Source organism: Phytophthora infestans, genomic scaffold (assembly GCF_000142945.1).
Source record: "Phytophthora infestans T30-4 supercont1.117 genomic scaffold, whole genome shotgun sequence".
Taxonomy (NCBI): Eukaryota; Oomycota; class Peronosporomycetes; order Peronosporales; family Peronosporaceae; genus Phytophthora; species Phytophthora infestans.
Window position 1 is genome coordinate 155,776 of NW_003303642.1, and position 16,020 is coordinate 171,795.

A 16,020-nucleotide genomic window follows, 5' to 3' on the forward strand; every position below is an offset into this window, starting at 1 on the left:
CGATGTTCTATTAGCACAAAACCTAGTTTGCTGTTGTAAATTGTGCCCACCAACTGTAAACTTCCTCGACAATTGTGATTAACTAGTCTACGAGCTCTGTAGATTTGCCTACAGTGAGATTGTGGACTTCACATAGGCAGCCTAACCGCGGAAGCTCCAATGTTCTCTCTGAAAGTTGCGCATGTGTACATGTGCAAACAACTTACAATGAACGATCATATCAAATAGAATCTTGACCTCAACAGATCATCATTTTTCGACGTAGGTCGGACGTTCACTACCACCAGCAGCTCTACTCCATCTCGATCTTCTTGATGAACTTCGCCGGGTTGCCAGCATACACGCACATAGGAGGCACGTTCTTGGTCACGACACTGCCAGCTCCAATCACAGCCCCACGGTCGATCATTACTCCAGGCACAACCACCACGCTGCCTCCGATCCAAACATCATCTCCAATTGTGATTGGCTTGGTCCGCTCGTACCCAGTAGCTCGTATCTTCGGTTCCAACGGGTGTGTAGCCGTGTAAAGCTGCACGTTAGGAGCAAGCATAACCCGGCTGCCAATTGTGATCTCACCTTCATCGAGAAGGATACAGTTGGAGTTCATATACACATTGTCCCCCAGTCGCGTGTTTGATCCACAGTCGCAGCGAAACGGCATCTCGATGACACAGTCGCGACCTTTGGCGCCTAACATCTTGGTGAGAATCTCCTGGGCCTCGGAGCTCTCAGCGCTGTCGAGCTTGTTGTACTTGTTGATCAACTTGCGGGTCTCTTGTCGCTCCTTGAGTAGACCCGGATGCATGGGGTTGTAAAGCTCACCGCGTAGCATCTTCTCTCTCTCAGTCTCCAACGTACTTAGCGTACCCGTTGAATTAACGGAACAGCAACAAACACATGCTGACCATCGTGGACTATGCGTCGAGTTTTAATCGCGTGTATTTGCTGCAGACAAAAGGTGAAGCTGCCAAGAAACTTATGGAATTTATAACCGAGTTCGAACGGCAGCGAAATCAACATGTAAAAGTTATCAGGTCTGACGGCGGTGGAGAATTCCTGAGCCATGAAATCAGGGCGTTTTGCAAGCGAGACGGCCTCAAAACGCAGTTAACGCTACCTGACCGTTCGGCATCAAATGGCAAAGTCGTACGGACGCACAGGACGCTCATGAACTCCGGACGTGCGATGCTGTGAGCTGTAGATCTTCCAGACCGTTATTGGGGAGACGCAGTCAAATACACGTTGTACTGCACAACACACATCGCTCACAAGAAGGCCGCGTCAGTCAAGGGTCATGCCGAAAAAGCTGTAATCATCGGCATCAACGAAGATCAGAAGGGTTATCGAATGCTCTTACCTCGTACGAGGAAGATCGTGACAAGCGCAGATGTGCAGAATATCGACAAGCCCGACATTCACAAAAAGGAGACTCAAGATGCGCTAGATGAACTGCACGGTGAAACCAACCCATCGTCAAATGAGTCTGAAGTTGCTCCAGAAACCTCAGAGCCGCAGCAAACCGCCCCAGAGACTGACGATACACCTAAAGTACCGGTCCAAGCGAAAACGCGCTCGCGGAAGAGTGCTATACGAGTATGCCGCCCCGCTTACACGAGTGGTAACGGCAAGGACGAATACCACGGATGCCCTATCAGCGCTGGGACGCTTCGCCGTGTTTTCAGATCACGGAAAAAGAGCAAGGAACATGGTAGTATCTCACTACCACAAGACTTAATTGAGGGGGTGACCGGATCCGCATGCCTAATCCTTTCAGAAGCAATGACAGCAATGACTACTCCGTGCAATATGGATGAAGCGCGACAAACACCAGAGTGGCCAAAATGGAAGGAAGGATCTCCGGGCAAATGGTACCTGGGAGTTGGTAAAAGCACCCGCTGGAGCAAATTTGGTCTCATTGAAGTGGGTTTTAAAGATTAAATTCAACTCCCGAGGTGAGCTGGAGCGGTTCAAGGCTCGGCTGGTGGCTCGTGGTTTCTCTCAACGTTTTGGTATTGACTTCAAAAAACTTACTCACCAATGGTGAAGACCACAAGCGTGCGTTTTCGAGCGCTGTTGGCAGCTCAGTGGAGTCGGCGAATCAGGCAGGGCGATGTACCAAACGCCTATGTCAAAGCAGACCTGGATCGACCAATCCTTATGAAGCCTCCGAAAGGCACTCCATGCTCGAACGACACGGCATTGCTACTAAAGAAAGGGTTATACGGATTGAAGCAGAGTGGCTTACCGTGGAACAACAAGATCAATGCGTTCTTACTATTGATCGGTTTCGCACGAAGCAAACTCGATCCATGCCTGTACACTCGCCGACGAAAAGGAAATCTGCCCGTACTTGGACTGTACGTCGACGATGTTATCATTGTCAGTGAAAATGATGCAGATAGCGACTTGGTCATGTTCCAATTGGGGAAGATATTCGATATTAAGAACATGGGCGATGCAGCGAAGGTGTTGGGATTTGCATCGAGCACACTTAAGATGGATTTGTCTTCCACCCGACACTATCGAGATACTTTTAGTCGATTTGAAGATGTCTAAATGCCGTACAGTTAGCACCCCAATGGATGCCAGACAACCAATGCAGCAGATCAGTCTCATGCGTAGCGCGATTGGCTCGCTGCTGTGGTTATCTAACTGCACTCGACCGGACATCACAGCTGCAGTTAATTACCTGGAGAGATTCGTCGCTCGTCCACGGGAGAGTCATTGGCAAGGTGTGAGGCGAATCCTGCGCTACTTACGGGGCACATCACCTTCTGGACTGTTCTTAACCCTTTCGCGAGCTACATGAGCCTGTATGCCATACACAAATCAGTCATTCAGAAACAAAAGGTCCCAAAATGACCCTTTTTGTTTCTAACTTTGTCTTCTCGAGCTAAAGGGTGATGTGTCTCTTGCCACCTCTTTTAGCCCCTTTTCATACAGATTCCTGATAGGCTAGAATTTCCCTCTCATACTCTGATTGGTTAGACTAACTGACAAGATCTGAAATTTGGCAAATCCGTCCAAATACGGCCAGCGCCCATCATCACACTCGAGCCGATCAGTATCCCCACCTAGCACAACCAACGTCCAAATGAATCGGCCTGTACGGTAGCAGCAAGACTGATGCCATCACGGACGGCAGCTCCAGTGGAGCGTGGAGCCTCCACGTCTCGAGATCTGTCCTGCGGTTACCCAACGTGACGAAATGGGCGACAAGGCCACTCTCGCTGATCTCTACGTATCGGGTTAGCACACCTGGTACGACGTCAGGGTCAACCTACCCGATAACACATTTCCTCGTCTCGCGAGACCTACAAGAAGCTCACAGGCAAGTCCTGCTGCAATGTGGTCATGAGCATCGCACCTAGCACAAGCTCGATCAAGTCCACCTCCAGCTCCTACGCCACCCTCCTCTGCAAGAGTGAACAGTGCTCCGACGCCAACTTGCACGCCGAACGATACCAAGATGCACAGTTGTCTCAATTGACTGTCACCGTCAGTTCCGGCCGATTAATGCCAGCACAAACACTATGCACAGTCGGCTACCGAGTCAGCGACTGAATACCCTGACAACACGACTGCGGCCGCTACCACTACCGCCCCGAAGGACCATTGTGACTACAAGTCGGTAACCGCGACTGCTTCGTCCGACAGCACCAATAAAACTCCATTAACCAGCAGCACGTCTATAACTACGCAGACTTTTACTTCGATTTCAGCTACCCCCACGACATCGACGTAGACGGAGGGAGGTTTGCCCTGGTGTTTCCGTGGCCCTAAGAAACATCTACAGCGTCGCCGTCCCTGAACCGCCCCCTCCCGTCAGCGACAGTGCCGTCGTACAGCCAGAACGGCCATCCCAGAACAACATGCTCTTTATGAACTAACCTGAATATGACACCGCCAGTCTTATCCGAATGAATATTAGTAAGCTCGGGTTTTCCGTCCAGCAACACTCCACACCACTACATCCTATCCGATTATATATATACAAAGTGTATTGTTCAGTTGCCCCAAGTTCTACTCAAAAACATCGCATAGCGACAGAAGTATCGCATCGTTAGCGAGTATCGTGTCAGAAGTAAGCGTCCTTCGCGCAGGCTTGAATAAAGCAGCTTCTAATCTCATATGGATGAATATAGTGATCTTTCCGACAGATAAATTTTATAGTTACGACCAGAGTGGATTTAATAAGCACATTAGCCAATCACCTTTCTTATTTCGCTGCTTTTAGCCAATAATATGTGTTAGGGGTAGGGGTTGAACTCCGACACTTTCCGACATATATTTGTCGGAAGTCAAGGCAGAAATATGAATATACGAATACAATAATCAAATTAAAAAAATATTTGGCAAATATTCTATCAATTCGGACATCTAGGCTGAAGCAGGAATATCCCTAATGTAGGAGTTCAATAGATGAGAGCCACTAATTACTTTTCAAAAACAGAAGAGACAGCTCAGCATGAGCCTCTCGGCCTTCGTTCCTACGAACACGCAAAAGGCGCGTTCAACTGCGATTGCAGCATTCAAGCGGATGCTGGAGGAGGAGCATGTTAGTTTGGAATTTGTCCAAGCTAGCATTCTTCTCGACACCTCTGGCAAACGCTTAGCGGCAACAATGGACCGATTTGGTTTCTATTTGGCCACTAACGAAGGTAAGAAAGGTAAACTTGCAAGGAACACTGCGTCCTCATACTATAGAAACGTAAAGCTATGGTTATTTGATGTGTATCCTCACTTGCGTGTAGTTACTGAATTGATATTGTTAAAGCAAGGAAAGACGTTAGATAAACACTGCTTAAAACGTGAAAATGGAGGGTTAACTAACAAAGCTCCTCCTTGTACTAAGGAGGATTTAAAGGCTTTAGTACGTTACGTTTACAGCAATGCACGAGTCAACGCAGACTACCAAGACGCTGCCATGGCGTGCTTAATGTGGCACTGCTTTGGTCGATCATCAGACCTCTGCTACGTCCAGAAGCAACATGTGTCGGTGTCATCTGACGGCGTGTTTTATCTGCGTTTGCTCCGCGTAAAGACTTCCGAAGAACAAGGCCTCACGCTTGTCCCCGACAAGGACGACTTCTTGACGTGTCCACTGCACTCGCTAGCAGTAGCGCTGGCAACACAAGAAGCCCCTAGTCCATCGCTACTTGGTCACTTGCCAGCGCTAACTCCACAGACAAGTGCTACGCTTGATGCCGGAGCTCCACTGCACGACTTGCTTTCCTTGACCCCCGACACACTTCACGTTGCCGTTGCCCCGCGACCTACAAGTCCTCAAGACACAGTTAGCAGAAACTCACCCGCTCCAATCCCGACGCTGGACAAAGGCGTGAAACGAGGCGAGGACAGCATGCAGAGCCACGTCAACAGGATGCTGAAGCGCGTAACCGAGCCTGCAGGGGTCAAGGCGGAGCTGAGCTCTCATTCCTTTCGGCGAGGAGGTGCTCAGCACGCTAATGGCGACGACCGACTTGCTGCTCAGTGGATCTTCGACCGTGGTGCTTGGGATATGACGAAGACAAACAAGGCCTTTGCCTATATCACCAACACTGCGAGGGAAGACAGGAAGGTGGCGCGCGTCTTGAGCGGCTGGAGTGCTGACGCTGCTCCTAAGGTGATCGACACGGCTTTGCTGGACTGCACGGCGCTCGAGCATCTTGAACGGTTACAAGAGCTGTTGTTCGCCACCTGTACAGGTCTCAAAGAGCGCAGACTAAACGTGAGTACAAAGGTTCTCAGCGTACTCACAGCTTACCTTGTCCGACACTATCCTCAGCTCAAGGCTCTTGCCCCTGGATCACCCATCGTCATGCGCGTTGAAGAGTGCCTGGTTGCTGCTGACATCCCACTTGCGGACTTGCTGAAGTGGTCTATAGCGCTGAACGAGAAAGCCGATGTACCTGCTCAAGACAAAGAAGAAACCCAAGAAGCAACGCACACGTGTCCGGCAATGAATCATCTTTTGGCTGTCATTCAAGAGTTAGTTGCATCCAATCGCGTCCTAGCAGAACGCATGACCATCGTCGAGGCTGCGCTACTCAAGTCGAAGTCCAGCTGCGTAAACAAGGCAGCAGCTGAAGAGCAACAACAAGAACAAGAATCGTCAGATCAAGAGCCAAAGCCTAAGCGAAGGAAAAAGCAAGCAACGAACCTGTCCGCCACGTGGTACGAGTGGTACACTAAGACGCCTCCTGTGTGGAGCAGTACTGACCGTCAAAAGAAGTCCGAGTCGCACCACGTCGTCGCATTCATGAAGATCTTCTTGCCAGATGGCATCGCGTTAGACATCCAAGCGGAGGACTACAAAGACCAAGTTCTCGACGCCGGTCGCAGAGCAGAAGAAGCTGTTCTCGGGTTCCTAAAGTCGCAAGGCGTTAATGCGAAGGGAGCTGGCAGTGTTCTGCGCGCGCTACGACCATTCCACAAGTCTGGGGCGTTGGATGATCGCATAGGCGCGTACAAACGCCTCCTTGCCACCGGGAGAATAGTTGACCCTGCTCCAGGAGACACTAAAGACATACTCGCTGTGATGGGGAACGTCTAAACACTCTTGAATACAAATGCATTCACAGTTAGTACAGTTAGTTACAATACAACGCATTTCGTACAGCGAACTGCTTCTTCACCACCAACAAACCTGGTGCTGCACCTCACAATGTTGAACACACAGCACGAGCTCCTTCAACGGCAGCACGAATCATCGCCGGTCTCTCTAGCACAAACCAACGCCGTTCTAGGCAGCAACGTCAGCACGAACCAGCACCGCCCTATCTAGCAGTTTGATTCGCAAAGTTTAGTAGCAAATCACATATAGGTAAACCGGCAGTAGGGAATCGGACCCCCCGCTCGTTACCATCCGAGCGCTGCACCAGCAGTGCCGGCGGGAGTTGTGCTTGTAGGCGGCATAGTATCGATGCTTGTGGGATGAGGTCTGCGAGGTGGCCGGCGAAAAATGAGGACTGAGCCGCCAACAGCTCTGTCGGCAATAGCTGGCGTCGTTTTATTGGCTGAGTAAAAAACCTGGATGAGGTTTAATATGTCGCGCTCTATCATTGGCCTATAAATAACCCTGATTTAAATGAGTGGCCAGTGCTACAGATGTCAGTAATATGGGCCGTGATGTCAGTGTAATGAAACCCACTCTATTAGAGGCCCCTCATCCTCGACTTCGGTCTCATTCATGATTTTGCTGTCTAGAGTGAACAGCGCTCTGAGCTCCATAATGCTACAAATACGTTAAAACGGGTTTTCTCGGCCTACAGGCCGCTACAGAGCATTTCCTTGCGCCTGTGATCTCCCTTTTGAAAGCTGACTGGGTTTGTTGTCGTACTTATGATAGTTAGCGTACTTAGTGTGCTCGCACTTAACTTACTTCTCTAAACCTAGCTACTCCGCTGATTTGATTGGTGGATTCAATGGATGTCCCATTTGTCGGAATCCGTCGGAAAGGGGTAGGGTGTCGGAACGGTTGCGATATGGATGAATATGATAGTTTATCGGACCATACTTGAATTTTGTATGGGTATATACTGCCAATTACCTGCCAGCAAAAATCACCAGCCAATCACAGTTAATCTAAATCATGATTTAAACCAATCGGATGTAGTAGGTCTAGGTGAGTCATCCAAGCCACCCGATCGGACGTATCAAGTCCGATAAAACTCTAAAATATGTGTATGTTCATTCAGTTGTCAAGTAGTAGACGTATCACTTTCATATTCCTCTTTATCGGACCTTCGCGATGGGTTTGGAGGAATTGCAACCTGGCAACACATTGCGGGCTAAGGCAACTGCTGTCGCAGCATTTTCCAAGTTTTAAAGGGTGAGGATGTTGAGGAAAAATAAGTAAAGAAATGTATTGAGGAGGATGAGAGTGGCAAGAGCTTTGTGTGCGTCATGGATAAGTTTGGAATGTATCTTGCGTTTAGTGAAGGAAAGAAGGGTAAATTGCTGGCACGAAACACTGCAATGCAGTATTACCGCCAAGCCAAAATTTGGCTCCTAGAGCAATTTCCTCAGCACCGAGCTTCGCTAGAATCGCGGCTGCTTAAAATGGGAAAAACTCTAGATAACTTTTGTCTGAAAAGAGATGGTGGTGGCTTCGTAGCAAAGGCTCCACCATGTACAAAGGCTGACTTTAAAAAAAGTGGTTGTGTATTTGTATGTCAATGCATGTTCTGAGAGTGACTACCAAGATGCTGCTCTTCTGTGTCTGCTCTGGTACCTGTTCGGGCGAGCTTCGGACCTGTCGATGATCAAGAAGCGGAGCATCTCTATAGATGCCGCCCGTGTCTTCTTCCTTCGCTTGGTCCGTGTGAAGACGTCGGAAGAACAAGGTTTGTCTCTCTTCCCCGACGCCGACTTCGCAACGTGCCCCTTGCTCGCTGTTGCTCTCGCCCTCTCCGTCCAATCAGCACCGTGTCCAGCTCTCATCGGGACCCTTCCCGACCAAGTGCAGCAAGCGCCGACAACACTATCACCTGACGTGCCGCTCGTGGAACTCCTGAACGCACCACCGGCGACCTCTAGTCTTGCTACGCCTGCTCCTCCTCCTCCTCGTACTGCTGCGGCCCCGACAATCTACGCACATGTCAACCGTGTGCTTGATCGCGTCGTCCCTGCCGCCGGTGTGTCAGCTGCTCTCACGTCGCACTCATTCCGTCGTGGTGGGGCCCAACATGCCAACGGCTGCGAGAAGATGACCGCGCGCTGGATCTTTAATCGCGGATCTTGGAACCTAAGCACCACAAACAAAGGATTCAACTACATCTTCAACACAAGTAGAGAAGACCACATGATTGCCAAGGTATTGAGTGGATACAAACCAGAAGACGTTGTCCCTCTCCAAGACCTGTCCAGCTTTGACGCAGACACGCTTGACGCGATTGCCGAGTTCCAACGAGGCTTGTTCACAGCTTGCTACCAACTTGAGACGGAAAGCTTCAACATCAACCGGAAGGTTCTGGATGTCTTAACCGCTTGCGTCGTTAGGCACTATCCCGTCGTAAAGGGCTTGAATCCCGACAGTCCAGCGGTGCAACGACTCGAAACCTGTGTTACGCAGGCTGGACGTACGCTTCCGGACCTCTTAGCCTGGTCTACGCATCTTGCAGGAGCGCATCATTCCTGTAAAGACAACATAGAAGCATCCACCTCACCATCCATGCCAATGGAACCAAGCCAAGAACAGAAGATCATCGAGCACCAGGCCTCTGTCATTAAACACCTTATCAAAACTTCCAAGCGCCAAGACGCCCGCATGGATCTGCTTGAGGCAAAGCTTAACGGTGATCCTGTAGCTGAAGCGCGAAAAAGAAGCATTCAAGATGAAGACGCCACAGATGTGAGCAAACCCAAGCAAAAACAGCGTAGAGGATCAGCAACCTACCTTCATGCGACTTGGTTTACCTGGTACGCGCAAGAGCCACGCTGGTACGTCGAAGCACCGAAGCAGCAGCGCTCGAAGGCCAAGCTGCTAGTCGCGTACATGAAGCTGTTCCTCGACGACGGCTTCGCTCTCAGCCAAACCTCTGCGGACTACCGCGACCGAGTTCTGGAACTGGGGAAGCGCGCCAAGAATGCCGTACTCACGTACTTGAAAGGCAAGCACAGCATCAACTCTCGCGGATCGAGCGCGGTCCTCAAGCACCTCCAGCGGGTCCACTGCGCCGGCGCGCTAAATGCCAAGATCCAGCGCCACCGTCAACTGCTCCAGACAGCTGCAATCCAAGACCCGTCTCCTGGCTACACGCAGGACGTTCTTGAGGAGGTTAGTAAGTAGAACAAACATTTACATTCACCTTTCCTCACAGCATCAAGCTATGTCGACCTCAACACACGTATGCAATCACCTTTCTTGCTGATCTCTGCTGTTCACGAAACTTGATCTTCGCTACAAGGCCTCTAACCCAAGCATAAGCAATAACGATGGCCCGATTTGAACAGGCATCCTCAAGGCCGGAACCTTGCGCTCTCCCAGTTGAGCTACATCGTTGGAAGGGGGGGGGGTCAGAGGCGACCTGGAGGCTTGGAAGCCCGTGAAGCCCGTACGGGAGATCAGCGTAGTTGCGATGAAAAAAGTAAGACTGACCGCCAACGTGGGCTGTCGGCGACGGATTGACTGAAAGTGAGAGGCTGCAAACCATTCGATCCGTGTTGTCTAACGCAATTACAAGTGGCACGTTTTTACTGGCAGATAATTACCCAATAAGCAGTAGTAGCTCTGATAACTGGCTGTCGTCAATCTTAATTTACCGGACAGATGCAAAATTATCCGGACGATCGTGGCGATTCTGCCTCATTGTTAAATTTGCTAGCTCATGCGCACATGACTCTCATGCCAAAAATGCATAGAAAAACAAAATAGTGATTTTCTCAGCCCAGAGGGCGATTCAGGCCATTTCCTGCCGTCTATAAATCAGTCTGTTTGACCACTCTTTGGCCTTTTGCGTCATTTCACATCAGGCATGCCCTCCCCTAAACCTCGTACCTATCTGAGATAAACTGTGTACAATACATAGGTCCGATAAGGTCATCCGGTCCGATAAATTTTGGTATGGGCAAATATACTTTTTTCACTATGCTAATGTGTCGTACAAGCGGCTTTTGATAGGGAAGGTTACATGTGTTGTTTTCACTATGCAAATTTATCTTCAGTAAGGAATACCACCAACAGTCGGTCAATCACTGCTGGATCTACCGACAATAGGCGATCATGGCGCGCGGCCAGCAAGTGCGGCGAACGTCTACACCCCCGCGAGGCGATGACACACAATCGTTTGTTTCGTTATTGATTAGTTCTGATGAGGCTACGGTCGTAGGCGACGTGACAGCAGCAAGTTGTGGCGACCTAGGTCAGGCCGGAGAAGAGCTGCCACACCATCGTCAAGATCACCATGACGACGGTGGTCAAGGTAACCATGGTGAAGAACAACGTGCTCGTCATCAGCTGATACCAAGCACACAGAGTGAATTTACACAGCAAACGCAGCTAGGTAAGGGGAAGACAAAAGGTTCTCACAAGCACAGCACTACGCAGACACGAAAGCGGCAGCGAAGTCTTGCCGAACTTATGGATGGCGCCACCGCAGATGATGAATCCTCTTGCGCTGGAGCAGCGGGGAAATCTACTGCGGATGGAGACGCGAATCCTGATCCTACACGAACGTCTACAACACGCGGCGGATCGAAACGATCGCGTTCCCAAGCAGCACGAAATCACAACGCGCTTGTTTCCCGCGCTTACATCGAGAAACTAGTGGCGTATTCACCCGTCCAAGAAGTCTGGCTAAAGGACAGCGTGTATTCTGATGTCGGAAGCGCGTATATCGTTGGACGCGTAACACGATTCGACAATAAAAAGCCCTGCTTGAAATCCAATGGATCGACACACAGTTCCAGAAGAAAAGTGAGTACTTGAACATAAGCATAGTGCAGCGCGGCGTTGAAAACTACAGTAACATAATGTCGTCACCATCGAAACCGGCATAGACCGCTCTTTGTCATGCTGATCAAAGCGAGATCGAAGTTCAAGAAGATGCCAGTGACATTGAAGCTGTGGAGAACGAAGAAGAGGAGTCCTTCCACCGCTACGACCCAGAATTTGTTTTTCCGTCGTCGATGACGAAAGTGGAGGCAATCAATTGAAAACTTGAAGTTTGACCCAGAAGCACAAATGGAAGCTCCTTCCAATCTTTACGAGCATCATGACGGAGGCACGGAGACTAGGATTCGACCGGAATATTGTCATTTGTTTACGCACTCACCTTCATCGGCATTTTTTGCGTACATCCCTGTCTACTTTTGATTCGAAGTAGCTCACCAAACTAACAAAGCGATGCGTGAATACGAACGTGAAAACCGTATCACACACCGACCTCTTTTTACGTTGCAAGAAGTGATGACTTTTCTGGGTATTTTGCTTTATATGGCACTGGTGGACAAGGGTGAATACGCTAATTATTGGGGACAGCAAGTGGAAGATAGAATATTGGGTGGCTGCAGTGTTGGGCTCGATAATATCATGCCTCTTGCAAGATTCAAGCTGTTACGAGTGTCATTTTGCTTTAGAGCAATTTCAAAGCGAGCTCAACATTCGGCTAACGTTGCAACACCAATTTCTTCACTGAGGGCTGGACCTACTGCTGCTTCAGTGAATGACGCTCTCAATGACGATGCGAGCGCCACTGCAGATGGCTCGAGCGTGGCTACACCTCAGAGCCCATCGGAATACCAGCGAGAGGGAGTTGAGTCGACTTCAAGGTCGGACCATCAAGTGCATACCGATCATGCTACTAACAACATGCCGATAGCATCGCCTACACAATTATCTACGCAGCAGCCTCAAAGTACGCATCAAGCGTCAAATGAAACCAGCAAGCGAGATGCACTCGCTCGGATTCGAACACTTGTGAATTTGATGAAAGTGACTGGCGGAAAATACGTCGAAGTTGGTCGAGATGTTGCATTGGATGAAGCCAGCGTGGCATGTCGTTCCAAGTTCGGAAGGCGGCTTATCATGTTTAACCCCATGAAACCAGGAGGGAAATCCCATTTTCGGGCTTTAAAAGGCTGGGGTGGGTTCTCAGCACTGGGATTGGCTGTCCAATTTTCGAAAGGGCCTGTGGAAAGGGAAGTAATCGGAATCGGCTTCATAATATTGCATCCGATGCTGAAATTGAGGAGCTGCGCCAAGATTTAGATGCACTCGCCGTCGTTCGTGGCCAAGTAGTGGAAGTTGCCCGTCCACTGTATCATACCAGTCGGGTTATTAACGCGGATAACTACTACATGTCCGTGCAACTACTTGCTGCATTGCAGCTCAAAGGACTTTACGGTCGAGGGACAGTTCGAAAAAATAGCATGCTTTCCCAACCCATGTCATCCTGAAGAAAACCGAGTGTACAAGAGGAAAGTTTCGGCAAGCTGTGTCGCTGAACCACCAGATGACTGCAGTTTCCTGGTTCGATAGTGCCATTGTCAAAATGATATCAAACGCTGACAGTTCAACAGCAACGGAGCTAACCCGTCGAGTAGGAAGTGCAATGCAGCCTTACCGAGCCCCATCATGCGTATCGCAATACAACGAGCACATGCAGGGTGTCGACCGCCTGGACCAGCTGCGTGCGCGATTTTCCATCGCTGATGGACATTCCTTCAAAAAATGGTACAAGAAGCTGGCAATGTCACTAGTAGATGTCGCTAGAGTCAATGCATACATGTCGAAAAAGCTTGTCGTGGATATGAGTAAGGAGAGAGACCCTCACCGCGCTTTTGTGACTCAATTGGCCGAAGAGCTACTCTCTGGAAAATGGATGGAGGCACCAAGTGATCGCCGGATGCTGTACGGAAACGCACGTACTGGTAATAGTGTCGATCTATGTGGTGCTGCAACTACATGGAGTATGACAGTGGAAACACCCGATATTGTCGATAGTCCTCAAAAAGTTTGTACTACTGTTTCTTCGAAGCAACTTTTTACTGAGAGCAAGAAACGACGTCAATGCGTGGTTTGTCGCTGGGAAAACCGCTTACCAACTGTCGTGACTGATCACTGTACGCTGCACAACGTATGCCTTTGTCAACTTCTTCACACCGCCCCAGAACGACCGTACTTCTGCCAAACAGCACGATGGACGTGCTGGGAGAAGTTTCATAACTTTTACCTGCCTCGGAACCTTTTCTCCGTAAAGGGGAACATTATGAAGGCGTCCGAGCTATACAAGTTGAAGCAGAGCGACTCGACGTTACCTCCCCCACAGACCAAAAAGGGTCGAGCAGCTAGAATAATTCTTTGATATTATCGATGTAAACATCAATATCTCTCTGTATAAATGTTAACGCTGATGAGGTTTGTCTAGCTCGCAGGTACTTGGATCAAGTCCTCTATCTCCCAACGACTACAAAAAGCTTTTGTACAAGCGCTGTTGTGGCGAGGGCACACCTCACTGGTAAACGCAACGACCCACGCGTTCAACATAAAAAATAACTCTCCGTTGATGTAATTGTTCGTGGACGGCTCAAACTTCAGATTATTTGCGAAGACAATGGTGGCTGTCGAGAACAATGTTATCGCCGAGATTTCGATTTTGCGCACATCAGCACCATACAATTTCACTTTAGCAAGTGATGGCCACCGTAACGAATTGCTGCTAACTGCATTTGAGCCATGTCCGATGAGCTTGCGGCGAATTTCGACTCCGAGACTTGCTCGAACTGCCGTTTGTAGCGCGAATTGCCCCAATACGTTACCGATACCACAGCCGATGTCAAGAAACACATCTTGGGCATCAATAGTTTTGATTTTGGAGATAGCAGCGATAAGACTACTAATAGCAGCTGGAAGAAGCTCCCCAGCATTCAACGCCGGGGCTGCCGCAGGATAAATGATATCTTTTCTTGATGCATAATGAAAAATAGCTGACATCGTACCAGCTGCTGCGTGAGGAGATAGTAAACAGTTCTTTCGTGAATCAGATCGCTGCGTAGTAGACTGCGCCAACCCAATTGCATCCAAAGGCTGGATAGAGGCCACAGGTAAGGATGCCGGAAAGACCATTACTTCGCTACGCTCCTTTGCTTTTATCGCCACCGCCCCATGCACTTCACTAGGATAGGCTTCGATTTGCTGACTTGGCGTCACTTTCTCCGATTCCAACACGTTTTGTGTAGCTATGGGTGCCAACTGGCTGAGCTGTGTATCCATACAAATTGGGCTTGCTGTTGAGCTCAATGTGCTCTCTGGATCTTGTGGTGCTGGAGTGCAGGCTGCCGAATCTGCAACACCAGCGTGCTACGACGACCTCGCCGAGCTTGTACCTTAGTAAAAAATGACGGCGGAAAGCTTGTCAGGTTCCTGCCAAATGTTCGCTTTAGAGCATTCAATCTCTGAGCGAGCTGCACGGGACTTCGTCTCCAGCGTCACATCTTCTTGGCCACCTCACTCCAAGCTACTTTGCTACCGCGCTCTGTGTAGGTGCGAGCGAGCTGCACTAGCGCCTTATCTTCTTCCTCCAAGAACGTGGTCCGAGGCATGGCGACAATTTAGAAATCGGCATGATAGCTCCAGCTTGTGCTGACGGTCGAGTATGCAAGCATCTTGATGAGACTATTGAAAAGTTACCATCTTCAGGGTACTAGCAGGGGAAACTTATCTGTCTTTAATTAATAGTCTATATCAGTAATTTTAGTCTTTTTGACTGCAAGTCCAACTGTCCGTCTCCTCTCAGAAGATACAAATGCTGTTGTTACAAATCGCGGTGTGTGGAAACATGGATACAAAGCAAAACATGCTTATAAAGCTCCTTTTGAAGCGATTTTCTTAGCGGCTCCTGAAAACCCGACAAAAGGTGCCAGAATAGCACCTTTTGCCGCAAAAGGGTTAAAGAATGGACAAGGTGTGGGATGCAAATGGCACGCCATCATCTTACCGACGCTGACTGGTCAGGTGACACCTCGGACGCAAAGTCAGTGTCTGGCGCCGTACTGGAATTGAACTGCTCCGTGATTGCTTGGGCATCCAAGAAGCAAACGTCTGTTGCGCTCTCCACCATGGAGGCTGAATACGTGGCTGCTGCAATGGCGGTAAAAGACGCTGTCTGGGTGAAGCAACTGCTCGTGGAAATTGGCCTCTGGACAAAGGAGAGGTTGATCAGTTTGCAAGTGGATAACCAGTCTGCTATCAAGACAATGTACATGTAGAATGAGATAACGACCACACGCAGTAAGCACATTAATGTGCTTTACCATTTTATTCGCGACGTGATCAAGCGTGGTAATGTGGCAGTATCCTACTGTCCCACGCAACAGCTGCTCACCGATATTATGACGAAGCTGTGGTATTTGAACGGCTACGGGATCAACTTCAAGTGGTGCAACTGGATTAAGCTTTGATGGAGGCTGTTGGAACTTGCAAAGCATCAGCCAGCCAGATCCACCCAACTTGACGTTCGGTGCCGACTGCATCAAGGATGAAACGGTGGTGGAGCGCCACTTGACGTTGAGATC

The 16,020-nt window shown here is 49.4% G+C and overlaps 4 protein-coding genes across 4 annotated transcripts; 2 read left to right on the top strand and 2 right to left on the bottom strand.

Moving 5' to 3' along the window:
* Nucleotides 1-292: 292 nt before the first annotated feature.
* On the bottom strand, nt 293-835 carry PITG_20066 (maltose O-acetyltransferase, putative; the record flags this gene model as incomplete). The annotated part of the gene is made up of 1 exon (XM_002895942.1): nt 293-835. The coding sequence occupies one exon, from the start codon at nt 833-835 to the stop codon at nt 293-295; it is 543 nt and encodes a 180-aa protein (XP_002895988.1).
* A 2,522-nt stretch (nt 836-3,357) lies between these two features.
* Nucleotides 3,358-3,748, top strand: PITG_20067 (uncharacterized protein; the record flags this gene model as incomplete). The annotated part of the gene is made up of 2 exons (XM_002895943.1): nt 3,358-3,501; nt 3,545-3,748. 2 exons carry the CDS (start codon nt 3,358-3,360, stop codon nt 3,746-3,748), a joined length of 348 nt encoding a protein of 115 aa, XP_002895989.1.
* A 7,162-nt stretch (nt 3,749-10,910) lies between these two features.
* Nucleotides 10,911-11,661, top strand: PITG_20070 (uncharacterized protein; the record flags this gene model as incomplete). The annotated part of the gene is made up of 3 exons (XM_002895944.1): nt 10,911-10,928; nt 10,997-11,353; nt 11,506-11,661. The coding sequence occupies 3 exons, from the start codon at nt 10,911-10,913 to the stop codon at nt 11,659-11,661; spliced, it is 531 nt and encodes a 176-aa protein (XP_002895990.1).
* Nucleotides 11,662-14,934: 3,273 nt separating this feature from the next.
* On the bottom strand, nt 14,935-15,566 carry PITG_20071 (uncharacterized protein; the record flags this gene model as incomplete). The annotated part of the gene is made up of 2 exons (XM_002895945.1): nt 14,935-15,024; nt 15,444-15,566. 2 exons carry the CDS (start codon nt 15,564-15,566, stop codon nt 14,935-14,937), a joined length of 213 nt encoding a protein of 70 aa, XP_002895991.1.
* Between the last annotated feature and the right edge of the window lie 454 nt (nt 15,567-16,020).